General features: G+C 38.7%; 2 protein-coding genes across 3 annotated transcripts; one reads left to right on the forward strand and one right to left on the reverse strand.

Moving 5' to 3' along the window:
- Window positions 1-18: 18 nt before the first annotated feature.
- On the forward strand, window positions 19-10,356 carry LOC139976497 (uncharacterized). Its single transcript, XM_071985302.1, has 6 exons — window positions 19-202; window positions 3,384-4,238; window positions 5,512-5,659; window positions 7,528-7,667; window positions 8,870-8,987; window positions 10,058-10,356. The coding sequence occupies exons 2-6, from the start codon at window positions 3,425-3,427 to the stop codon at window positions 10,212-10,214; spliced, it is 1,377 nt and encodes a 458-aa protein (XP_071841403.1). The 5' UTR covers window positions 19-202; window positions 3,384-3,424; the 3' UTR covers window positions 10,215-10,356.
- A 2,043-nt stretch (window positions 10,357-12,399) lies between these two features.
- LOC139976499 (uncharacterized) lies at window positions 12,400-21,380 on the reverse strand. 2 transcript variants are annotated; one of them, XM_071985306.1, is made up of 6 exons: window positions 21,230-21,380; window positions 20,175-20,465; window positions 19,014-19,145; window positions 17,893-18,137; window positions 16,658-16,726; window positions 12,400-15,294 (listed from the first exon to the last, which is right to left on the reverse strand). In XM_071985306.1, exons 2-6 carry the CDS (start codon window positions 20,453-20,455, stop codon window positions 15,245-15,247), a joined length of 777 nt encoding a protein of 258 aa, XP_071841407.1. In that variant the 5' UTR covers window positions 20,456-20,465; window positions 21,230-21,380; the 3' UTR covers window positions 12,400-15,244. The 2 variants fall into 2 exon arrangements, with proteins under 2 accessions (XP_071841407.1, XP_071841408.1); XM_071985307.1 differs by lacking the exon at window positions 21,230-21,380 and adding an exon at window positions 21,079-21,212.
- Window positions 21,381-26,471: the final 5,091 nt, after the last annotated feature.

Genomic DNA, 26,471 nt, shown 5'->3' on the forward strand with positions numbered 1-26,471 from the left:
GCACATGTGTTTTCGTACGAAAAATACTAAGTCCGTGGCAGGTCCTTGATCGATTCGTTGTCAGAATGCACATGTAAAGTTAGGCACACGATCATCTTCCAGTTTGTGGTTCAAATCATCACCAATCTTAGATGTTGTATCGCCGTTAGACGCAAAGCAAACTTCCAGAGAATAATTCTGCTCTGAATTCTCCATTTGATAGGTAATACATACTAACATAGCATCGTTGATAAGCGAAACTATCCAACGTCCTCCGTCACGATGAAGTATGAATAGTGCTGGTAACAGTAGCACAAATCAATCAAGGCATAGGGCTGAGGCTAAAGTTAGGCTAGGCCTACTACTATTACTATAGTAATACTTTACTAGGCCTTAGTACTTGGACACAGGCTCTTCCAACGTTGGTCACATAGTAATATAAAACGAAAGGTTGGGCACTTTCTTGGCCTAAGCTACTAAAACTGTGTGGCACATTTTGAGCAGGAATTTCAGTGTAAATTTACCTTTCTTTAGCCTTGGTCTCTCTCTCTCAAGAAACATGGTGGGCTCAAAGTCATAGTCATAATTGATGCACTTAAGTAAAGAATTTGAAAAATCCAAATCACTTAACTATATGCGTTTTTGATATATATGTAGTTCCAGGGTTGGATATTTGTGGTACGCTGGTACACCAGCGAACTAAAAGTAATTCACAGCGTACCAAATTCAATTCCATGTTTGTTTTTTCGTAGTGGCGTACCAAAATTGATTTGAATTAACATATTTATTAGTTCGCAATTAATGCTCAACTGTCTCTTTGACGATACTTGACAGTGAACATGTGTAAAGTGCATCAACTGAAAACTCCCAGTGAACTAGAAATTTTTTGATGAGAAGGCATGATAAGTGTAACTTTGCGTTATGTTGAACCTTTATTATGCAGTAGCCCTAGTAATTTTGTATTTCTATGGTCTTCGAGCATGGACAATATCCAACAATGTCCTCCAACAATCATGAATTTCAGCAATGCTTACCAAAAACTTGGTCAAGCTTACTAAAACTGGAAAACGGGTACACACTGGAAAGTGATTTGATCCAAATTGCTTACCAAACTTTTTTGCAAATTTCCAACCCTGTGTAGTTCCTCAGAAATGTAATGATCTCAAAATATTTATTGTTCTGTGCCTACACAACGTACGATTGAACAGAATTTGACCACAATATGTCTGCCGTGTCATGTTCTTTCATACCACAAAATTGACAAATTCCATGATAAGCTAACTGTAACTTTTGTGTAAATATACATCCATTGACTCTGGATGCTGTTTGCTATGCTCTGAGCTTCTTAGCTCAGACAGGTCAGGTCCCAGGGAATAGTGGTATCCTGTTGAGGTAATTTAGGTTATTTTTAGGGATTTAGATTTCCAAATGCTAAAACTATGTGCAAACCTGGGGGGGGGGGGGGAGGGGGAGGGTTTCAAAAGCTTAAACAAAAATACTACTTGATCAGCACATTCCTGAAATGGATTAAAACTCATGAAATATGTAACCCTGCTCGCTGTAAAAAGCTTAGGTTGCCTGCTGTATCGTTGCTAGTAATATTTGAAGGTGCGTCAATTATGAAGCCTTAACTGTAACCTTCAAAGGCTTTGAGTCATCAGTTGAGTCCATTACTGAACTGAACAGTTTTTTTTCAGTATGTGTAATGTCTGGTTTGTTTCCTTCTGATTCTGCAACTAAAAACCTAATGCAAAGGAATGATTGGATGTTGTACAGAATGAAATTTTATTTTGTCAGTTTATTTTGCCTTACACTGTTCATATTATGGGCATTGGATGTATATGTTCAATTCCTATTCAAGTAACCTTCTGTACTTCCTTGCCAACCTTCTCAAACTGTATCCGTAAAATTCAAACTAAACAGCTTGTGATCAAGGACAAATAGACAATCTGTAAGATATTCCATCTCGATGAATGATAGTTGGCGTGTCATTTGTTGAATACATTTGATTTCAAAATTTGGTCGCCCAGACACTTCTCCAAAAATGTAAACTCAGAAATGTTCAAGACTGATTTTTGGTTTCGATGATAATCGTAACCTTTGCATTCATGATGACATATGTTTGTGTATGCTTGTAAACATGATATCTCAAGAAGGGAAGGTCGGACCAATTTGGTATTTGCTTTGTAGAAGTACAGTACCACATTAAGCACAAGAAGCATATTGTTTTTGGTGGAGGTCAAAGGTCGTTTGGGGTCACCTGGGGTGCAATTGTGAAAACCTTGTAAACACGATATGTCAAGAAGGGAGCATGGCAGACCTCATATTTAGTGTGTAGAAGTACCACATTGAGTACAAGGAGGTTATTGTTTTTGGTGGAGGTCGAAGGTCATTTGGGGTCACCTGTGGTAAAATGTGAAAAACCTTTTAAACTCTATATCTCAAAAAGGGAAGCATGGGCAGACCTCATATTAGGGTGTGTAGAAGTACCACATTGAGTACAAGAAGCCTATTGTTTTAATGGAGGTCAAAGGTCATTTGGTGACAGGTCAAATTGTGAATGCCTTGTAAACATGATATTGCAAGAAGGGAACCTTCGACAGATCTCATATTTGGTTTATAGATGTACCATATCAAATTTAAGGAGCCTATTACTGCTTTTTTTGGAGGTCAAAGGTCATTTGAAATCAACAAACGACAACCATTTACTTCACTCCTCTCTTACCTGCCTCTCTACACTAACGCACATTCCTAAACATAATATCACAACTTGAGAAGCTTGGACAGATCGCATATTTGGTATGTAATTGTACAGTACCACATTGAGTACAAGAAGCCTAATGTTGTGGGCGGAAGTCAATGGTCCTTTGATTTCACCAGGGGTCACATTAAGCAAAACCATGTTTTACACATACATTACTATACATTATGTCAGATTCATGAAAAAACTGCTCATGTTACTATATTGAAACCACAATGCCTTTTTGCATACTCATTTATTATTTTTTTTTATTATTTCCAAGTTAAACTTGATAGTGCAGTCTAATGGGCTTAAACTGCTATGGGATTTAAACATTCAATAGTATCGACAATATTACTGACAGTAACACAAATAGCTGAGCACTTTACAATCATATACGGTATCTTGGGAATGGAAGTGTGTATATTGATAAATTGGCTATAGTTATGCAGAAAAGTCAGAATAAGTTAATATCTCTAATTCTGGCACTGGGGGAAGTCTCTTTGAAGAGTTTGGGTCTTCCTATCATCAGTTTTGCAGGTCATTTCCAAGTTTGACAAATATTACTTTATATGAAACATAATTACACTAATTGTATCATTCCTGGTTTCAGTGTCATGGCCATCAAATTTACATTTTACTATCCCGTTTCTCATCGTTGTAGTTGGTAAGAGGGTGACCTGAAAGAGACGGAGAGACAAAAATATGAAGAAGGGAAGTAAAAATTCACCTCAGAGGCTGACCATGAGCGAGCCAAGAAAGGGGAAGAAAGCTGGTAATAAAGGGGTTTCTGCAAAGAAGGCACAGAGCAAGACAGCTCAAAAGATGAAACCAACAGAAGCGAAAAGTGGTGCTGCAGATCTGGAGGAGAAACCGATCTCGATGAAACTCTTCCAGGAGGAAACAGCCGTGGTGACCAGATCATCCAAGAAGAAGGCACAAAAGAAACCTCAAAGCTCAACTCCAAAAGCAGCAGAAAAAATGCCACAAGCAGACCTAGACAGTTCCAGTCAAGGTGACACGACTGTCAACAGTTCGGAACAACGAGTCAACAAGGAATCGAACGTCAGTGCAAAGAAGAAGCGCACAAAGAGAGGGAGGACACCGTCACAGAAGAAGACGGCGACGTCTACTCCAGAATCAGACCACCCAAATGGAAAGTCACTGGACAGCTCCTTGGACAGCACACTCCCGATTGAGGCAGATGTCAGGAAGACAAAGAAGGGGAAACGCAAAGCAGAGGAGGAGGGGGATGGCGTCGTATCATTTCCTACTACTCCGGCTCTCCAAATTCCTTCGAAAAAGAGGAAAGGTGAATTAAATACGCCATCCGTCACGGTGAAGACGCCCATGCCGGTCGGAGATGACGAATGGCTTAGCAGCAGCGAGGCAACGGATGGATCTGCGGGTGAAGACATCTCCCCGGTCAAGAGCAAGAAATCAGATGAAAAACAAGTGAAGCAGAGTGGCGGAAAGAAGCTGTCGGCTAAGGAGCGGAGGGAGAAGGCTAAGCTACGTTGTAAGTATAGTATAGTATCGCACAGATTACAGCGCGCGTACAAGAAGCAGTTGTCTGATTGTCGTTTGCCTCACGATCAGCGCCATGGCGAATTCTCATCATTCTGTTTGTTGATTTAAATAACACACAAACTTTATAGCACACAGAGAGGCAGTAGCAAAAATTTTACAACTTCCCACCGTCTGTGAATGGCAGCACAGTTTGAGAACCGAGATACCCCTATTATCAACAACACTCTTACTTTTAAACGATTAAACATACTAGTACTGTAACTCTGACCCTTACAGTACCAATGTATTTCATTTCCCTGTTATAAAACTGAGATTCACTAGGAATCTGGAAAGCTGTCCTGTTTGGGAAAAAATAAGGAAAGCTGTGAAGACATGTGCAGTACCTTATCTTCATTTACTCTTTCTTGCCATTAGAGGGCAAAAGAATGAATGTTTTGTGATGGTGATGGCATGTGTGTGTGTGCCTCTGTGTGTGTGAATATGTCTTTCATGTAACCATAGCTGATCATATTAGAAATTGTATTTCCTACATATTTACATAAGTAGATGTCCGTTTGTGATTTCTCAAATGCTATTGTTATTCGTGGAAGTGAAAAGTCAGTTTTGGTCACCAGTAGCCAAAATCTTTAAATCTTGTAAAGGAGACTTCTCAGTTGGTAGAGCTTTGGTGAATCTAGTAGGTAGTGTGGTAGCCCATCCCCCTTTTCTTTTGGCCATTTGGTAGAGGTCAAAGGGCCAGGTGAAGTCAGCAAAGTATTCTAGTAGTCAAAGTCTGAAAACCCTGTGTAAAGCAAGCTCAAATATGCACAGTTTTGGTGAATCTGTTAGTTTTTGCACATCAATGAAGATGATCTAACGTGATGACATTATAACTTATCCTCTACTTTGATCTCACTCCAAGGAAGAAGGGAGGGCTTAAATAGCCAGTCAAATGGGTCACATTCAATTGATCATAATATTTCCAGTTAGCAGCAAGATATGCAGATGGGGTTTTCAACTACAGTAACAGTGTGGAATATTTTATCTCTCTAACTTTATTTACATTCTTGTCTACAACCAGAATATCGCTTTAACCAGAAAAATTGTCTCAATGAGATAGGATTTTCTAAAATAATCAGTGGCACAAGAATGAATGCTTTATCTTACCTCAGGTGACTATTTATTTTCTTTCTAGCACATTGTTGACCATTAACATTTTTAAGTTGTCCTGCTCTTTTAGCTTAAATTAGCTTAAAAATAGAATTTCCTTATTTCATTTGCAGGTCCACATATTTTGAAATGCATGAACATTCCACGTGGTACCAAGGCGGCTTACTTGAGCCTCTTTTTCTCAGAGATGGATTTGAATCCTCAAATCAAGATCAAGAAACTCCGGCAAGGAGGTGCCAGAGCCCGGACAAAAGGCATCAGGTAGGGTAGACGTAGCTGGCAATATTCGCAGGAACAATATGTGGTCTGTTGCAGTCCTTCTGTCGAACGAAAGTGTTTTCACAGAAATTTGAGAGCCCCTACTGTACGTGCTACTCTGTTTTTGTACATAGCTCATAGTTTCAGATGAACGCTACCCGATGAAGTATATTTTCTGTCATACTTTGCTTGGTCTCCTAAATTTCCATCAAAATGTCTTTTGTGTTTCCTACCTTCCCCGTCTGTGTGGTTTTGCTATTGTAACACAAGTTATCAAAGAGGCATTGAATCGCTGAAGAAACTGTGCCCATGTTATCATGAAAGTCAGAAGTGAATGCATCAGAATATGAATAGTACACTCATGTTAATAGATTATACAACCTGGAGGCCCAAACCCAAACCTTCTGATGAATTACTTTTCAACCCTATTATTTACTAATCCCAGTAGCACAGTATCAAAGCCAGTTTTGTACCTTTCTGCAGTTTTGTCATGGCTCTTTTAATTTCATTACATCCATGATTGGAGTAGACAAACGTAGACAAACTTATCAGACAATTCTAGCAGTTTTTCAATCGTTTCCTTCTAATTCCAATGTCATATCGTGCTGTGCATTTCGAAGGAACCCCACTGGGGGTGATAAGCTTCACTCACTGCCCAGAATATGAGGGTCTGCTTCAACCATTACATATTTGTTGAAAGTTGTCGTTGACCGGCTCTGAGATCTACGCCTGTAAAATTAGTCATACGTCTGCAAAATTATGCTGGTTTTTTCCCTTTTTTTTTTAAAAATTTTTTGTTCATATATTTTTTTAGGGCAATATTTGTGAAAAATTTCGAAGCAGGAATTTGTTTGTATCTTATCGGGAAAAAAAAGGCAAAAAAAGAGGGAGAAGAAGAGAAGGAAGCGCACAAAGTGAAATTCTAGAATGGAAGGTGTTGAAGAATTTAATTTTGGACCGGATTTCATTGGATGGTTATTATCAGAGTTTGAAGTTATTAAAACCATGAAAATTGGCACAACCAGAGGGATAGATGATCAAATCCTGTCAGACCCTGTTGTGACTTGTAGAAAGTTCATAGTATGTCAATATAGTATAAATATTGTACTTATATATATATCTTAGTCAGGGGGTAGGACCTGGGGGAACTGGAGGCAAATGCCCCCCCCTTTTCCCAAAATAGCAAATGTGCCCTACTGGCAATTAACATGTGCCCCTTTCATGAAGAACTGTCTTTTGGATATCTTAAGCCTTTGTTAATTTTTATTTGAATTATTCACATGCATTATAATAGTATTGATAACATACTAACACATATATATTTGAGTGATATGGCAGGTGTGTAACGGTTTATAGCACAACAAGCGGTGGTTGTAGAATGAGGAAGTGCCCCTCTGATGTTGTGCCCCTCCTCACTTTTTGGAAGCTTCCTTCCCCCCTGATCTTAGTGCAATCAGACTCAATCAGATTCCCAGCCATAAATGGAATGCTGGTAAAACTTTCATTTAATAGCAAGCCAGGGCAGAACTTAAGACAATATCATCTGGAAGATTTATGTCTTGGGAAGTTCATCGACAACTATAGACAAGCAAGAAAGTTTGTAAAGTTCTAGTTTATTTCACAAATGTAAGTCTCTTAAAATCTTACCCATTAGTTAGCTCCATATGTGTAGTGTGGAAGTAACAAGGCATCATGTTATCAAGGGCAGCAAGACATCACAAAATGTAACATTCTGTAATGTTTTATTAAGCCATCACAATATCAGGGACATAGAGACATGTCAAAATTTGTAAAGCTTTGATGTTTCCAAGCTCTCTCCTACTGTATATATTTGATTGTTTTGGCTTGATGTATATTCTTTTTTTCGTCAGATACGCAGTTTTAACTTGTAAAACTGAAGAAGAGAGAGATCAGTTACTGGATCTGGATGAGATTTCTCTGCCATCAGGAACCACCGGGAAGGAATGGAAGCTTCGAATCGTACCACAGATGACCCACCAAGAATCTAAGTGTAAGTCGATAACTGCGGGTTGGTGGAAGAAAGGCTAGTTTAGACGTTATGGAAAAACCTCGTAGGAGGGATGAATGGGGTCTATGGTATGGCAAGACCTTGTAGGAGGGAGGAATGGGGTCTATGGTATGACAAGACCTTGTAGGAGGGATGAAGGGGATCTATGGTATGGCAAGACCTCGTAGGAGGGATGAAGGGGGTCTATGGTATGACAAGACCTTGTAGGAGGGATGAAGGGGGTCTATAGTATGGCAATACCTCGTAGGAGGGATGAATAGGGTCTATAGTATGGCAATACCTCGTAGGAGGGAGGAATGAGGTCTATAGTATGGCGAGACCTCGTAGGAGGGAGGAATGGGGTCTATAGTATAGCAAGACCTTGTAGGAGGAATGAATGGGGTCTATGGTATAGCAAGACCTCGTAGGAGGGATGAAGGGGGTCTATGGTATAGCAAGACCTCGTAGGAGGGATGAATGGGGTCTATAGTATGGCAAGACCTCGTAGGAGGGATGAATGGGGTCTATAGTATGATAAGAACTTGTGGGGGGGAGGAATGAGGTCTATGGTATGGCAAGACCTCATAGGAGGGATGAATTTGGTATATAGTATGACAAGACCTCGTAGGAGGGATGAATTTGGTATATAGTATGACAAGACCTCTTAGGAGAGATGAATGGGGTCTATGGTATGGCAAGACCTCGAAGGAGGGATGAATGGGGTCTATGGTATGGCAAGACCTCACAGGAGGGATGAATGAGGTCTATAGTATGGCAAGACCTCGTAGGAAGGATGAATGGGGTCTATGGTGTGGCAAGACGTAGGAGAGAGGAATGGGGTCTATAGTATGGCAAGACCTGTAGGAGGAATGGATGGGGTCTATAGTATGACAAGACCTCATGGGGTATGTAGATTGTAGGGTATTGGATGCATTGGCAGTCACAACAGTACACACGCTCATAAATACTGGTCTCCATAGGTAGAGTGTAAAAACCATCAGAGATCTTAGAATATGCTCTTTGATCAAGTTTTAAAAACATATTTGCTCCTGGAATATCCTTCGCTTTGTCTGCAACGCGTGTTCTTCTTTTAATTGGTAAAAACTTTGGCATAAATAAAATGGTTAAATTATGCTTTTGTTAATGCCTAAGCTTTTAGGTGAGTGCATCTTATATCTCTTCTTTTTTCTCTCATCTTTTCACAGCAAACCGATCTATGAGGATCTTAAATACACCAGAAGATGTGACCGAGTCAGATTTGAAAGATTTCTTTTCTGAGAAGAAAATAAATGCTGTCAAAGTACTCTTATACAAGACTGACAGGTAAGTGATCGGCTCATCATTGGGGGGGGGGGGGGCGGAGGGGGAGGGGTGCAACCCAGATATATAATGCCATATATGGCCAGATATAAATTTCCTATCTGAGTTATATATTGGCCAGATACAAAATCCATATAAAACCATTTACACATTTGGCTAGATATATAATAAAGTTATTTGTTGCCCATATAAAGGTAAATAAGGGCCATATAAAAGAGAATCTTTACATATATTATATCAAATTTGATACAGCTTTTATATGGATGCCCTTTAAATCTTTCACATCAATCTTGATATAATCCATGTATGGGCCAGATAACAATTCCATATCTTAGATTTTGGGTAAGGGAAACATTGAGCGGTAGGTGGACATGTTTCTTAGAACTGAAGGAGCAAACCAAATAAATACCACAAAAATTGGCATTTGCTGTTCCTTCAAATTTCAGCATTTGAATGTTTTCAACAAAAGAGCCTTACATTTCAGCTTCAGGGCATAACATGACAGGTTGCCTCCCACTGCTCTGCTACCCTTCATTCAATGTGAAAACTCAATTTGTTAGTATTCAAGGGTTTTTGGTAAGGTTTAACCACTCATAAGTTACCCTTAAGTAACAAACATGGTTCAAAATATTTGGTTGGGTCAGTTACAAATTTTGGCAACTTGTAGAACTTTGATAACCCAACAGTATCCCTTAGGATCATAGAGTTGCAGGTAGGGTTGACCCAAGAAAATGGTAACAGTGATAATGAATGGGAGACAGGGGGGGGGGGGTGCATGGGCAACAAAATATCTCTTCTAGTTGGGATTTGTTCTGAACTGTTGTGTTACTTACGCAAAAGTTATACAGGGCGTAACATCCACATATTGTTGAAGCCGTCTCTTAGACACGTTGCTAGGAAAACTTCATTTCTTGGTCTATCTCGGAAAAATAAGATGAACTGCTGATGATGCAATATTTACTGACTGAACGTTTAGCAGTGCTCTCCTCATCTGCTGCCCTTGCTTACACCAATGCAAAGACTAAATACGCCATGAAGTTTACAAATTTCTTCACATTCTGTTTCACCCGCAGGGTTGCCATTGCGTTCTTCCGAAGTCCGATGGATTTGAAACGGGCCTTGCAGTGCCCGGACAAGACACTGAAGGGGTCCCAGATGGAGTTTATGGTCAACAAAGGGTACATGAACTATGATAAATACGGCAAAATGATATTGGCAACAGATTCCTGATAATTTTAATCTCATCATTGCCACGTCCTGTCTATGTGCGATTGCAACGTACCTGAATCGGCCTGTTTGCATATGCATCCAAATCTCTCCAGGCGTGAAACTCTTGAACAGGAACCATATAGCTAGTTTGTTGTAGTTGTGTTACAGGGGCTGATGGTTTTTTGATAAAAAACGAAGGGGAAACCATCCCCCCCCCCCCCTTGAAGAAACATCAGTATGTGCCCTCGACCGATGTGACCTACATACATAGACTACTACTTTTCCAAAAAAGAGTCTGGGATTAAGTTCATTCTTGTTATTAACTGTTGATGTTGAATACCAATTAACTTCGTAAGTTCCTACCAATTTTTTTTTCAAAAAGAAAGTTTGTAGTTTAAGTAAATTTTGTGGTAAGGGAAAGAACACTCACTGCAACCAGCTAAATTTATTGCAGAGATGTGGTGAAGATGAATGTGTGACTGGAAACCAATATTTCCTGCATTTATCTCGACTCAATATTTGTACTAAACGTTATCATTTGATAGGGGAGAAGTCTTGAAGAAACAGTTGGACAGCAATGTTTTCTTTTCAAGAACAAATTGTTGGAATCCCTGTAAAATTTCTTAGATGTTCTATATGGCTCTCAAGTCTCAAAATGCTATATCTGAAATACTGACTTAAGCAGACTTTGGGGTTTTGATCACCAACTATTGAAAAATCGACCCAGCTCCAAGCAACCTTCACCAAATCGAAACAAGCATTACTCAAAATAATGGTGAAAAAATAGTCATAGTTTTACAAACCTTCGTAGGGTTTGTTTTATACCAAAGGAATGTTAAAGCCTCATTTTGCATTCTATTTTAAGCACAAAGTTACCGATACTTAGCACGACAGCCCAAGTCATCTTTTGCACTGCAGACAGGTTTCCAGCAATAACACTATTATAATGAGTACATCACCCTGCTGATTAAATCTTCTTTGTAAAGAATTAACATATGTTACGTCAGGCGCGTAGCCAGGAATTTGCAAAGGGAGGGGCGAACCTTTGGCAAATTATCAGACCGTAGATTCTGCATTGAAAACTATCTAAGCGTAGCGCTACCATTAGTTGGGGCTATGCGTACAAGAAACTTTTGGCTGAAAATGCCTCCCAGATCGCTGGCAATGCCTTGTAAGTTGCATCAAGCTTGAAATTACTAGCGATATCATAAAAACATACAAAAATATGCTCAAGGGGGGGCTATCGCCCCCTTCGCCCCCCCTGTTTTACGTTAGGGTGTATGCACCTGAAGGCTGTTAGGTTTTGGAACTACCACTTGTACACACTGCGACCTTTTACTGTTTAATATCTACGTCACTGCAGTTTGCAACAGATCAAGCCCCAAGATGGATATGCACAGAAACTCTACAATTTATAAATAAAACAAGATTCTTTGATATATTCCACTTAAAAAGTACCAAAGTTTCAAAAAACTATTTAAAAAAAAAAAAAAATTTGCTTTATAAACTGCATTGTTTTGGGAATTTAATTTACTGTTGATCATTATGAAATATTTAACCAATATATAAGCAGTTATTTTGTTTTATAGGTCATTAGTATTGCCCTCAAATAGGCTAGAAGATCAGACAATGTTCACCCATGATCTCATTTCAACAAGCATTTTACTGCCACCACAAATGTTGTTATCTACATCGAGACGCTTTTTAATAGCATGCTAGATTCTGGGGTGAATACCGAAGACCTTCAAGATAGTTCTGTTGCTGATATTTTATTAAAATATTATAGCTATGAGCAAGAGCTTTAACAATGTATATCCTTTAACATTCTTTGTTTTATTTTGTTTCTTTAATTTGTAACTGTGTCAGAAATATTCATTATCTTAATACTCAAAACAACTGAGCATCGAAGGATGTAATGCGACCTTTGTTCTTGACAAATTTTTTAAAAACACATTTTAAAGATGTTATTATATGAGAAAAATTTATGTTTTCTTGTGATACTTTTTGTGCTCCTAAGATGCTGACTTTACTATTCCAAATTACTAAGCTTTAGTGGATATACATTTTAACATAATCTTATCTGTTTAATGAAGGAAATTAGGCAGGATGGAGACCACAAACTATAAGTGACATATTGGTGATAATCTGAAGGGGTTGGGGGGGAGGGGTTGGGCAGGTGAGAGGTTATGCACTTGATTTTAATCGAGTTTTTATTCAGAAATTAGATACAAGACCACTCAAGCAGGTCCTATGCTTTACTTGGCCCTCCTACTCTAAAAGTGGAGACAACCTTTTTGCCACGTAGCTCTACCCTCCAATCCATTGCCCTCGCAGAAAGCCTAAGTGACATGTCTTTGGAATATCTCATCTGCCCAGGGCTCCTTTTGACAAATTAATGGTGTCCATAACACAGAAACAAGCATATGGTCAACATGGGTGGGTATTCAGTAAATGAAAATCATATCTGAGAATCCCACAACACTTCAGGCATCCGTTACAAACATAGCCAACATTCCAAGGATGCAATGACTTAACAAAATAAGTGATAGACTAGAGATGATGCAGACAAAATTAAATTAGTATTTCTTGCAATGTCTCTCTGGTTGACAACTTTCTAGACTGCAGGTCCTCAAATCCCTCAGAAAATTGGCCAGGTTGATACTGAAGACAGGAACGTTTATGTTTATAGGGCTGACTGTCTTTACCTAAATGCACACTAGGAAGAGGGGCTGGTTGAAACCAGGTCTGATAAGAGGGGTTAAGGTACTGGGGCCCCAAGGGGGAAAATGGGATGGATAATGTAACTCATTTTCATAAGATAAGTAAAAATGAAGAGTGCCAAAAGGACGCCCAGTGATACTGTCCCAAAGTCAGACCTTAAAAATCCCCAGAAAGAGGAGGGGGGGGGGGGGGGGGAACTCCTCAACTCAGATTCCTTCCTAAGGCTGTACTAATGTGTCTGTTACAAAAATATTGCAACCATGCATTTTCTTTCTAGGACTGACAGGGCCAACCCATTGCATTGTCAAATTGACCCGTTCTGAGCAACAGTCCCATAGGACATCACCATTCTGGTAAATGAGTAAAGCCACCATTGTCAACTGACCCAGTTTTCAGTCCTTGCCTCAATACATGAAACATTTGGTCATGCAACCATCAGCTTATTAAAGTGCATCTAGTTTTGTGTTACAACTCTGGAAGAACAGGTAATAAATTAAATCATAACAATCTATAACAATCCCAGGGGAAGAAACAGGAAAGGAGAAAAAACATATAGGATAAGATAAGGAAACTGCATAGTACAGTCTATAAAGTTTCATTATCACACCCATGGGAAGAATATGTGGGTGTCTCTCTTTGAGTGAGAGTCTGCTCTAAATGACAAACACATCCTTGCTAAGTGGATAACATTGCCATAACTGTCAAGAACACAGTGAGCTTTGATAATGTCCATGACAACCATATGAAAATATGAACAAGATATATGTCAGTATAGCAATTAAATTCAAGATGAGGCAAAGCCCAAAAATTGTTCCCACGTAGGCGGCTGGGAGGTGTGTTGTGGTTAGTTCTGGATGTCTAGCTATTTTCCGAGAAATTGGTACTTAAGTACAATTAAATTTGTGGTATATCACCCTTAAGATAGTTCCCAAGGGGCAGTGTGTGTTGCTATGGAGGGGGGGGGGTTAGAACGGGGGGGGGGACCGCTAGTAATGTTAGATTGGGATTCAGAAGCTTTGATTTATATCTGGGTTCTGTAAAAACCAGCTGTCAAAAAAGACAGATACCTTTTCTGGAATTCTTGTTCCCTTAAGAAAGGCTTATTAGTAACATACCAATGGCAGTCAACGAAGCAGTTTACAACCACAAACGATAGCCACAAATCATTTCTTATCATGTTTAATAGTAGTTTAATAATCAGCTTGTAAAAGTTATGTTAGAAGAAATGAGAACATACAAAATTTACTTTTGATAATTTATCCACTTGGTTTTGTTCTTGTCGAGATACTGCATTGATTGGCTCAAAAATAAATTGTTACCATTACTATTAACTAGTGTAGTACCGTTTCTGTGTGCGGCATGCTTACAGAAAGAGTTCCTTTAATATCTACCCAATACAGATGATTATTGATATCTTCCCCCTTTGGACCCAGTATCTCATAGACCTTGCTTGCATCTAAAACCAACCCCCCCCCCCAATGTCCAAGCCCTTGCACCTCACCCCCGCCCCTTTAAAATATATATACATGACTGGTTTTGTATTCTAACCATAAAGCATTTACGTATCAAATGGAATATACGTTTATGTCATGTCTTGATATGAAGGAGAAGTTGACTTACAGAGGGCCAACTGACTTACAGGTGACAATTTGTGGCCCTCTAGAACACCCTCCTTTGCACACTTAGTATCCCAAAATTTAGTACCAATTACCTACTTTTTGAGTTTGTCCATAGCCAGTTGGCTACTACCAACCAATCAAGAAAAGTACATCCAACACAAACACAAAGTCTTGGCCAAACAAAAGCATTTCAAAAGCACCCCACTTTTTTTTGGTTTAGACATTGTAAAACGGCCGGTTGTGTTATCAAACAGTTTTCAGGAATACACAACTGGCCAGGGGTCGGATTAACCTACAGGGCTTCACTGCTCGGAACTGGTGGGCTGCTCATACCGAAAATGGAGTCAGTCATCAGGTGGGGGGGGGGGGGAGGGTCAGTAGGTGCCTGTTCCTTCTTGGTCGCAAAAGTTGCTAGTTTTGTCCGAGCCGCCAAATGTGTCTTTGTATCAAGGTCCCATTGCCGTCGTCTGAGTCACTGAGACGTGCTCCAGTCAGCCCCTGTTACCGACACATGTAGAACTCTTTCCTTAGCCTGGAGATATCCTATTAGATGGGATGACCTGTCTCTTGACGTAAATGTCTCGAATAATCAACTTTATACTGCCCTCTTTGATTACTTGCAACACACTGTTCAAGTTAAAGGGACGGTCCATAACAGGGCATATACGGCCACACTGAGGGTGTTCTTCATCAAAATGCTTTGAACTCAAACTAAGAAATCGGAAGAGATCTCCTTTTGTATCCTCTTCTTTTCTTTTTTGCTGAAAGAGAAAAGGAACAAAAAAGGTATAAAATAAAGTAAAAAATAAAAACCTGCAATGGTAAGAGGAAGGCTAAACTCCAGATATTCAGATATTGGTGTCTGCAGATATTTAACATTCTAATACTGTGTACACACTGCTTTGCTGTTAATGGACCATGCTCTGGTTGGTACAGTAGATCCATATGGTGGATACATGGCAACTTCATAATATGAAGCTTTAATATCACAGGTTACATTTGTGGGCTTTATTATTCACAAGATCTAACACACACACGATAACATCATTAGCCCCTGGTTTTCAGCAGGGATTAACAATTTCATATTTACTTATTATGATTTAAACGGTTTATGATAGTTTTGATGGTTTACAGAGAACTGTACAGACAGTTTATCTTTTCAAATGACTACTACATCTAAAGTCAATCTACTACATCTACATCTACTACAAATCTACTACAAATCTACTAAAATCTACTACAATCTACAATACAATCTACAATACAATCTACTACAAATCTACTACAATCTACTACAAATCTATTACAATCATCAACATCTACATCTACAAAGTCAATCTACTACATCTAAAGTTGCAGGCACCTGGCACAACTGAATTTGACCACTTTCAACTGGGCCTACAGTCATAGGGTAGTATTCTCGTCAGCTTCATGTCTGGGAAACCACAAAACGTGACCCATTTCTCACATGGCAGGACGGCGCTGTGTGTGTGCCACAGACTACAGGACTGCTCAGTTTCAACATACTGTAGCCCACTCACAGGGAAAAAGCTTTGTATGTGATCTCAATGAGCACAACAGAAAACAATAACTGCTCGCCCTTATCAGTCGTTCAGTACGCTGGAGTCAGTTGTAAGACTATCGGCCTTTGGCCACAATTGGAATTATGACCAATTGATTTGAGGAGGGACAGGTTCAGATCGGGGGAGGTGTGGCAAGCCTTTATGCTTCCATAGGGAACGTGTTACTAACTTAAGGATATAGCATGCTAGAGTGGTCACGGTCAAACTCCTTACGTACAGACATTTCTAGATACTATAAAATGGGAACAGAGTTTAAACATTTAAAAGAAACTGTTGAAGATTTTTGAACAGTCCTGGAGTATCAACGATTTGCATATTTAATCATAAAATTCTTACAGTAAAATCTTCCTCTTCACAGGTTTATAAAACCAGGAGCGAGGTAGCCATCACTTCATTTCGGTAACATCAATTAATGCATTTTTTTTACTTTGTTTTATACTATCTTATAAAGTAAAAGTGCATCACAGTCCAATGATACACACCAGTCCAACCTCAGTCCTAACCCCAAGTGACCCACTGCCACCTCAATTAATACCGGTACCTTTGGACACTTTGAAATTGTCTGCTGGTCTCTGATGAAGCTTCGCTTCAGTAGCCAGTACATTCACCACTGTGAAAGAAGAAAATTTAAAATTGCACACAGTCAGACACCACACTTCTTGAACTGAAAGTATACACCAAACTGGATTCGAAACATGAGAGTATTTACTTGTGTTGAAGTCAAAACTGCAATTTGATAAAACATTATGTTGAAATAACATAAGTTTATTGAAGCATTAAAATAAACCTGGCAATAAACAAACAGCTTTATAGAGTGACTAGCAAATACTTTCCCTCAACCTAGCTGTGGTGTTGATGCCCGTCAATTTTTATCATTACAAGATTCACTAATTCTCTCAAAGTTTGGCAACACAGATTGATGCTATTCTTTAGTTGGTCATTCTAAACGTTTCTAAGTATCAAAACTTTTCAGTGTATAACATCTCTAAAAGGAAAAAATTATCCCTCGTTTAAAAGACGTTAACAAAAGTTTGAACATGATGAATACCAAAAGCCAACTCCAAACCGGCAAACATGGTAAGTTCTACTGGATCACAGCATGCCGATGGGAGAATGAAAGTCCCTTTTGGATAAATGAAGTTGACAGTATAAACCAAACCCAGATTTGTAATATGAGTACAAGAGAATAAGTACTAGCACAAGTAAATTCAACATGTTATGAGTATGAGTACATTGCTCATAATGCAAGTACTGGTACTAAATCCTGTACTGGTGTCTATACTAGACTTCCAAGATGCCCCAAGTACAACTATGAGTACAAATTTCTGAGGTTGAGTACAAGTACATTGCTCTTAATGTGAGTATGGTTACATAATCCTGTACTAGTGTCTATAATAGACTTCCAAGATGCTCCAAGTACAACTACGAGTACAAAGTTCTGAGTACAATTACAATAACGTAGCTCTTTATTCCAGTATGGTTACATAATCCTGTACTAGTGTCTATAATAGACTTCCGAGATGCCCCAAGTACAACTATGAGTGCATATTTCTGAGTACGAGTACGAGTACAAGTACATTCCTCTTAATGTGATTACAGTAACATAATCATGAACTAGTGTCTACATTAGATTTCCAAGATGCCCCAAGTACAACTACGAATACAAATTTCTGAGGTTGAGTATCCGTGACGGAATCTATGCTAGAATACGGGTCGGATTCACTAAAAGTCTAGCCTATACCTTCGCAACCCACACAGAATGTAACACATACAGACCTGGTCTTCTATTCATGTGCTTGCCGTAAAGACTTTGTTGAAGGAAACTAACGGCGTTAGCGGAAATTGGGTGTGGTTTCCTTTCCGCTCTCTGTTTAGACATCACATAAAACCTGTCTGCAATCAGGGTAGCATCTTCATCTTCCTCCATCTCTCCTCCATCCTCCTCAAAATGCTGATGATGGACAGCAGGATCTGTCTCCTTCGATTCCTCTACACTTTCCTCTGCTGTCGATTTTTGGAAGCTAAGAATTTGGTTGGGAGGAATGGACAAGTCTGGTCAAAGTTCATCAGTAAGGAGGTATAAAGGTCACTCAAGTATGACAGGCAGACAAAAATTGGGTCAGCATAACAAACAATGATACGTTTACACTCGTCTGCAGCTAACGTACTCATTCAGGATTATAAACACAATTTGATGCTTGCTAATATATAGAAGGCTGGGTGATGTCTGCAAAAAGGCAAAAATATTTTCAGAAACTGCAAAACTGTATTTGTAAAGGAATACGCAGCAAAAACTGGTAGTTTGTTGATGATTCCAGGAATGCAAAACAATTAAAATTGAGAATATTGCAAAAAGTAACATTTTCTACTTTAAATGCTGAATCAGAATTAGAATGCACTCATATACACTAATATTGCTTGGTATTGATTTACAAGTCGAAAGCAACAGAGTGCAAAATAAAGGACAACCATTATGTTTTATATCAATGGTGAATGTGCAACTATGACATCATACACGTTTGCTTCAATTTCACTCTGTCAAATGAACATATCTAAAATACGGTGCTTAGGAACTGAACAGTTTCACCACGATGCTTAAATTCTTCTTTTATAGGCCAAAGCTTCCTTAAGTCTGAAGTATTTATTTAAAGTGTTGTATCGTTGGCTTAGTGGTGGTTATATCTTTGCTACTCTTCTAGCAAACACAATTCTTTCTTCTTCAGACAAAGAATATTTGACATCATTCACAATGTGACTTTACAAGAAGCGAATGATTCCTCTGACACTTTCAGACATAACTTTCTTGGACCTGATGAGGCATCTATGATCAACTTGGTCACTAACGTTGTACTTTTAGAGCCATAGTTGGTCGCTTTAATAACAAATTCATTTCTCACCTTGTCTCTGAGACTTGTTTCAAAAAGTCTGCAGATAACTTTTTCTCCTGCAATTTAAGTAATTTCTTTTTCTTCTGGTCATTGAGTAGATCGTTATGCTTCCTTCTCTTGTCTTTGATTTTTCTTCTTCTCCTGTAAAGAAAGATTTTCTTTAAATCATGGAGCTAATTTCTGATACAAGTAACTGTAGATCATGTTAACTTGTTATTGTACTGTAAACTTCATATCAACACCGGCATTTATTAGCACAACTTTATAAAACAAAATCAAGTGCAAGTTTACTCTCATTTTAAAGCCAGAAGGAAAAATAAACTGGTTTTATATGTACATGAGAAACTATTCACAACTCTAGATGAACCAGAATACATTTCACTAATTTTAGTACCTCCATGAAGTTGCTAAAATTCAGCTGTGTACAAAATTGTTATCAAGCTAACAAAACTTGATTCACCTCAGTCAAAAACCAATCTGAATCAACAGAAGAATGAATGAGTACATAAAGTTTAATACAAAATGGACAAGACAATATGAAATGCAAAGCCCAAGCTGCACAGCTATTTCATTTCAAATTTAGATGACCCCAGTATTGTAAACTAATGCTTGTTTCTTTTATGCTTGGTTTGGGTGGATGGTGGTGGTGGTTGAGGGAGGGTAGTATGCAAGAGTTTGCCCACTCAAACTATAAAGAGATACTGTATGTAAACACCTTGTTGTCTTGCTGTATGTTCACTACTAATGTTCACTTTAATGGTTATTTTGCAATATTAATTTTTAACAATGCATGCAAATTCGGTAATCATGCATTTTCAAAATACATCCCTCCCCTCCCCCCCATCTGAAGTTAACAATATCATTGCAAGCTATAGCAACTGATTTTATCTGTATGAAACTGTGAAATTATCAATTTAAGTATATTTTTATATCTTTTAAGAAGAGTTTTAAGCTTGGAGTTGTATAACTTATAAAGGAAGGACAACACTTTCAGAAGCACTATAATATTACAGCATCTTCAACTTATGAATGGAACAACTCATTAATGAGTAATGAAAGGCAGACCGGTTTAATGTGTCATGGGCACATGTACAACTTTGTGCAATGTTTACATAATCAGTGTTAAGATCAGGCATAATCGTTACTGAGCCTAATTCAAAAATTACTTACTCTTGCATTTGTTTCAATGCATTTGAGAGGGAATCTACGGCTTCCTGCTTGCTCTGTGAAAATGATATGTCCTCTGGGGCACTATCACTGCCATCATCTGATGGAATCATTTCTTGTCCCTCAAATTCTTCCTCCTCCTCCTCTTCCTCCTCTTCCACTTCTTCTTCTATCTCCTCATCTGTTTCAATGATTTCCTCATCTTCACTTATTTCTCTAGTCTCCTGTTTGAGAGTTACTTTTTCAGCTTTGTAGCCTTGCTTTCCTTGGCTTCTACTTCTCATTTTGTCTTACCTATATGGATGTTTAAATTTCAGAAGTATGGCTTTAGAGCCCAACGATTGATAATAAATATTGATAATTAGTTTAGCTAAAAAGTGTGCGAATATAACTGCAATTTGACAGATCATTTACGCTCTTTTACTCATCCTAAATTAATAGTTGCACAAAATTGGAAATAACTTCTTCTTATGTTATGCTGAAATAAATATTTGTAATATTTCAATATTTACAATTACCAAGGCATATCCACCACCACTAATGTTTTGCTTCGAGGCTAGGCTACTGTGTTGCCATGCTTGCCAAAAAGCCTGTAGGGCCTTAGACTTAGTAAGACTCTGAGTAAGACTAACTAATTTAGTAATTAGGCCTAGGCCTAGGCTAGGCCGAATGTTACACCTCAGGCTTTGCCAGATAAAATCTATAAGCATGATGTGTTACAGAATATGATTCGTCTGTTTATAATATTATCATTGTTACCAGAGGCATAAAAAGCTTAACTTAAGTGTCTAATACCAGCAGCACTATATACTTAATAAAATACGAACGGTAGACGCAGAAAACATTGCTATAGACCTAGCCCTATATTGTAATGTTAAGTTGATTTAGGCTCACTTCCGCGACTTACTAATCAAGCGATGACAGCAATAAGGCTATTTATGCAATAGCTGTGTAGCAATCTGGAGACTTTGAAAGGTATAACGTTGAACCTAACAATGCTTGGTTCATACTGAATAACTAAAATTTAAGTAAAAATGTCAACTAACTCAATTTCGTACCTTCAGATTTTTTCACATGCACTGCGTGTCAAGACTCGTGTGATAACCAAATAACATTTTCGTAGTTCATTACACGTACTAGTTTTGCGAAATAAAATACAGTGACTAAACTGAGTATGTCAAAATGGCTAAAGAAAAAGCTAAACGAAGTGTTCAAATGGGACTCTTGAGTGGAAGCATGCAGAATCTGTCCTACCAAACTTGGATGCTGTGTTCGTTGCTCAAGTTAGTATCCAATTTCACAAAAACGTAAACAAAAGATCTAAGTTTCAGACTAAACATTTCCATACTGAGATAAACAGCCAAGACCACAGATGTCTCTCAGTGGGATCCAACTGCAGGTAATATGGTCACAGTTTCAGACATTTACAACACACGTTCCGCAATGTTTTACTTCACAAACTTTTAGTGACATAAATTGAACACAACAGCATTTACTGACTTTTTCCTCTTTAAACTTGAACAAAAACTATATGCTGCTGTTCGGATGCTTTACCCCAGTGTAGGAAGTTTGGTAACATCAATTTAGCATGCTAAAAGTCGCCAAACTTAAAATGATATCTTTTTGTAGGTTCTTAATTGCATACATCGCTATCAGTAAGATTGTAAAGACAGGTACATGTTTCATTTACACATGAAATCCGTTGCCAACGGGTAAATTAATGACACTTTTATATCAGGGAGGGGGACCGGGGAAAGGAGGAGTTCGATACCATCACATTCTTGTCGTCCTTCTTTAACAATCAATGACCCGGGGTCGACGTCAGTTGGGTAAAACTAAAGCAAACAATAAACAAACTTGAATCCCCATAATTCAAGTTTGGGGACACTTGTCATTTAGCCTTTGAAGAAGATCCTGCTATGATCGAAACGTCAGGCCAACTTACTTTTACAAATTCCCCATAATATGGATTAGACGACAGAGATATATAATAGAGAATCAAACGCTTTGGATCAGTTTATTATTAGAATCTACGGTGACGTGCTTGGGTCATATGATGCACCGGTACTTATCAATATATGGCACGTTACTATTACGATGATGTCAGTAAGCCATAAATCAAACCTAGCAACAATAGTAGGGACAGAAAAGATGTGGTGGTTTTGCACAACATACACACGAAGGTAGAGCCAAAAACCACTTTTCGTGGGCAATGTAAAAGATCTCCAAATTGTTCATTACTCTGTGCTTTTTACATTTGTGTGTGTGCAGTGTGTGTGTGTATACTGAGTTTGTCAGTTTTGCCTGTAGTTGCAAAAATATTCGTGGGCATGTCAACATTTCGACGGCACCCTAACTTTTCCATATAACTTAGACCTATAAATGGTTTAAGTCATCAGTCCTCGGATAACTTATGTCATCAGGCAATGGGTGATAGATTATGATTTGTAAATTTTCGTAACCTTACTGAAAACGTGATAGAATTTTAATGAATTTGAAGTCTTCCTGTCCTTGTCATAACAATTGTGGAATAGACAGTTTGATGGGTTATTTTGATAAATTGCCAGTTACATCAAAATATAAATCAAGTTGACGATAACGCTAACTATCGATTTATTGCTATCTGCGAAAGCTGAGTTCCGCTTATCTTAGAGAAGTGTTGATGTGTGCTAATTTACTTGTGTGTGTATTTGGGAGGGGGGGGGGGGGGGGTCTAGAAGGGTAGAATGACTACATGCCCGGTGTCGTTTCCAGCTTAGGCTAATTTGGTCAAGGGACAAAATACATAAGAAACATAAGAATGCATAAGAAACCGTGGTATGGTTTACGCAGCAGGTTTGTAATATAATTCTGAAGGTTATACACGAGCTATTAAGAAAAGACAAATATACAAAGGTGTTAAGTATTTGATTAAGATTTCGGAAGAAGATTGAATTGTGACAAACTTAAGCTCCGTACTTTGAAATTTTCAATATTCATATTATATATATTTTAGCACATATATGTCTTTATTTATCAGGACCCTCAGTGATCCGAATCCCAAATTCAACTCCACATCCACCCCCCAAATAAACCCCTCCGTGAACGGTGATAACGAAATCGTACTACGAATGTTTCGTCCTTTCATTCCATTACTTGGAAGAGTTAGAGAGGGTGTTGCTCCCTCAACCGAACCGCAAAACACCTTTTGGACAGTTTGATTTTCTTCCCAGCTTCAGATACTATATTTCACATATTACGTTATTGATAAAAGAAACTCTACGGAAAATAACAACGTAAAACACTTAAGTATAGCAAGTTTAATTTTTTGGATTTAACATGTCCATTCAAACAATCTACGGAAACATAATCCATGTTTCACTGTACTTTGCAATTTATCATATTAAGTTTGCAGCCGAATACAACACACATATGCATCAAACTATTGAATGGGACTATATAGTGAAAGCAATCCACTTGATAGGCACAGCACGGAGGGGGGGGGGGAGGGATATAAGAGATGGGGGTTCTGCAGTTATAAAGGTTACTGTCTGATCACACCACTTCAAATGATTGTTTATACCGTATCCACTGTCTGAGTGAGGAATTTACTTAGTTTTTTTTTCAGAAGATAAGCAAGATAACTTTCTTTAAAGTTTGTTTTTCTCTCTTGGATTTTTTAGACTATGAAAGCTTCAGAATCAATTGGAAAAAGGTAATCCGTCTAGGGTTTAATGGGCAGTGGATAGGGCCTGTTAATTTCAGGACTTGGAAATTAAAAGCATGAAACAACTTTCAAGTACATATATTGAGTGAGTGTTTTACCAGGAGAGAGTGTTGTTTCTCCATCTGTTACACCTCCCTGGGCACGTCGTGCACCCCCTCGCTTGCCAGATTTGCAGTGGTATTCAAGTATCATGAAGCCAGGCAAAACAAGAAACTGTTTGCTAAGTTACATGAATGTTCAAAATATAACTTCAACTAGGGCAGGTTACACTTCGAAATCACTTTCAATATTTTGTTTACAAAACTTATCCTGGTGTAAAGAACTATAGGCCTACATTAACACACAAAGATGAACACAAACGAAGACTTGTGATATGAATTGACGCCGTGAAAGAGCATTCCACTCAATTAAAATCTTTAAATAAGTCTCTGGCAGTGTGAAATCGTCAAAGAGCCGGCTGAGATTATCTTTTTCTTGATTGCTGCCGACGACCAAAATCTGTTACCAATGCGCAATGTATATATGAACGGTGCCTTTTGTCGTCTGATTCAAAAGATGCAATCATACCTCCATATCATAGCTGGAAATGACGTTTACCTTTGCATAAGCTCATGATATAACCATGCCCACATCCATAGGCGTACGGGACCATTTCAGTCTGGGGGGCAGAAACTTTTGTGCCCGAAAGTTCCTGTGACACTATCTAAGCGGAGCGCCACCATCGGTTGGCGCGTAGCGTACAAGAATTTTTGGGCAAGAAATGCCTCTCAGATTGCGGGAAATGGCACTTATGGGGCCTTGCAAGTTGCATCTAAACATCCTTTATTTTATAATCTCACGTTTTAGAAATTTACACTTCCCCAAACATTTGGTCAATTAGAAGAATAAAAAATGGTAACATCACTTTGAAGGGGAAAAATAGGACAGTTTATTTTTCCTGTTAATAATTTTGGGCGATATTGCAAAAAGCGTGGTAGCCCTGATATATTAAATATTCGGGCATCATGCTGCTAAATACAGAAAATCATTAGGCCTATATTAATATTAATGACACAAAACAAATAACACAAAACGCTCTCCACGGAATTGTCGGGCAAGAATGTGAAAAAAATTCGAGCAAGTTACTGCATATTAATATATATATATATTTTTTCTCCTCTTAGGCTGCCCGAATTTTTCAGGACTTTTGCCCGAAATTTCTTGTCCTCTGGAAAAAAAAAAAAAAAAAAATTTTTTTTGGGGGGGCAGTCTGCCCCCTGCCCCCCCCGCCTCATACGCCTATGCCCACATCCCACTCTCATATATATCGTTAAGAGCTCCCTCATGACATGCTAATGTTAACAACAGAACGTATGAAAACAACACGACAATGCGCCATGGTTTTACTCCACAACTCGCAGATTTTCCACTATCTGTTTGCCATGAGTCGTCGTGTAAGTATCTGGTAGTGCGTGCCGAATACCGGTCACGCGTTGTTTTCCAACCAGGTTTTGTAACGCCAAACGTTGACTGGTAAGTAATTTGTTTGGTGCTTCTTTGAGCCTCTGTGTCTTGGTTGCTTGGCAAACCAGTTGTTGTTAGATGGTCTGTTACTATCAATTTCGCTGTTTGAGTTGTTCTTTTCCCGCCATATCGTACTGTACACAAAACTGTAACATTATAAACTGTCCCGACTCTACTAACGTTAAAATTGTCCAAGGTTAACTTTGAACCCTCCGTAGTCATGGAAACGTTCATGGATACGGCATCTACGTCGTTACCATCCTCATAGGATAACGTCCACGTAACAGAACCGGTCACTTTAGGAAGAGTCCAACAGAGAAACACAATCTGAGTGCCAGGGTCGGGACGCGTAAGGTAATTTTCTGATGAATTGATGTAAACCATTAGATCATCAAAAATTCGAAATGATTCAATGTTATCACAAAATCCGAGCACTGATGAAACCGTACACGACACGACTGAATTGTTCAAGAGTTGGACGTCTGAACCAGAGAACGGAATTTCATAAATTATCTCAGCAAGCCCGACTGGGGTGGATAAAGAGGAAGGGGACGAAGCCCATTGGCTGAGTTCAGTCGACACTTGATTTGACGAAATCAGATGTGCGCCAACATTGTCATGACTGAGATCGTCCCTAGTCGCCACACACTGTAAGAAAGCTTTCGACAATCCACTCCAAAATATGCTATCGGTGTAACTATGTATGTAACAAAACATAGATGTGTTCGCTCGCACGAATAACTCCACAAAGTAACTCCTTGCAATAATTTGGCGATCCGTTAGGACCTCCGACGTAAAACAGTAATACGTACCGGAGTGGTCCGGTTGAATGTCGCTAAAGGTAAGCGTTAATCCTGATAACTGTTCGTTAATCGTGATGTTCCCATTTGAAACCAATAAGACTCCCCGGTCGACCAAATGGGTGAGGTTAGACCAAGGACCCTTGAAAAGTGATGGTTTAAATCCTCTCTCTGATGATGATGACTCGCATCTTATGGTGAGGTCACTGCTGTGCCCGGTATAAGCCAAGTAAGCATTTTTAACGATAGATTTGCGTCCATTAATGAAAGGAATGTGGTAAATGTTAGTCC

Source organism: Apostichopus japonicus, chromosome 11, assembly GCF_037975245.1.
Source record: "Apostichopus japonicus isolate 1M-3 chromosome 11, ASM3797524v1, whole genome shotgun sequence".
In the NCBI taxonomy this organism is placed as follows: domain Eukaryota; kingdom Metazoa; phylum Echinodermata; class Holothuroidea; order Aspidochirotida; family Stichopodidae; genus Apostichopus; species Apostichopus japonicus.

Excerpts from the sequence above, each read along its gene's own strand:
- LOC139976497 (XM_071985302.1), top strand. The coding sequence starts at position 3,425 with ATGAAGAAGGGAAGTAAAAATTCACCTCAGAGGCTGACCATGAGCGAG. Across the intron at positions 4,239-5,511 it reads GGAGAAGGCTAAGCTACGTT|GTCCACATATTTTGAAATGC; the intron begins GTAAGTATAGTA and ends TTTCATTTGCAG. Across the intron at positions 8,988-10,057 it reads CTCTTATACAAGACTGACAG|GGTTGCCATTGCGTTCTTCC; the intron begins GTAAGTGATCGG and ends TTTCACCCGCAG.
- LOC139976499 (XM_071985306.1), bottom strand. The coding sequence starts at position 20,455 with ATGAGAAGTAGAAGCCAAGGAAAGCAAGGCTACAAAGCTGAAAAAGTA. Across the intron at positions 19,146-20,174 it reads GCATTGAAACAAATGCAAGA|GAGAAGAAGAAAAATCAAAG; the intron begins GTAAGTAATTTT and ends CTTTCTTTACAG. Across the intron at positions 16,727-17,892 it reads GCACATGAATAGAAGACCAG|TGGTGAATGTACTGGCTACT; the intron begins GTCTGTATGTGT and ends CTTCTTTCACAG.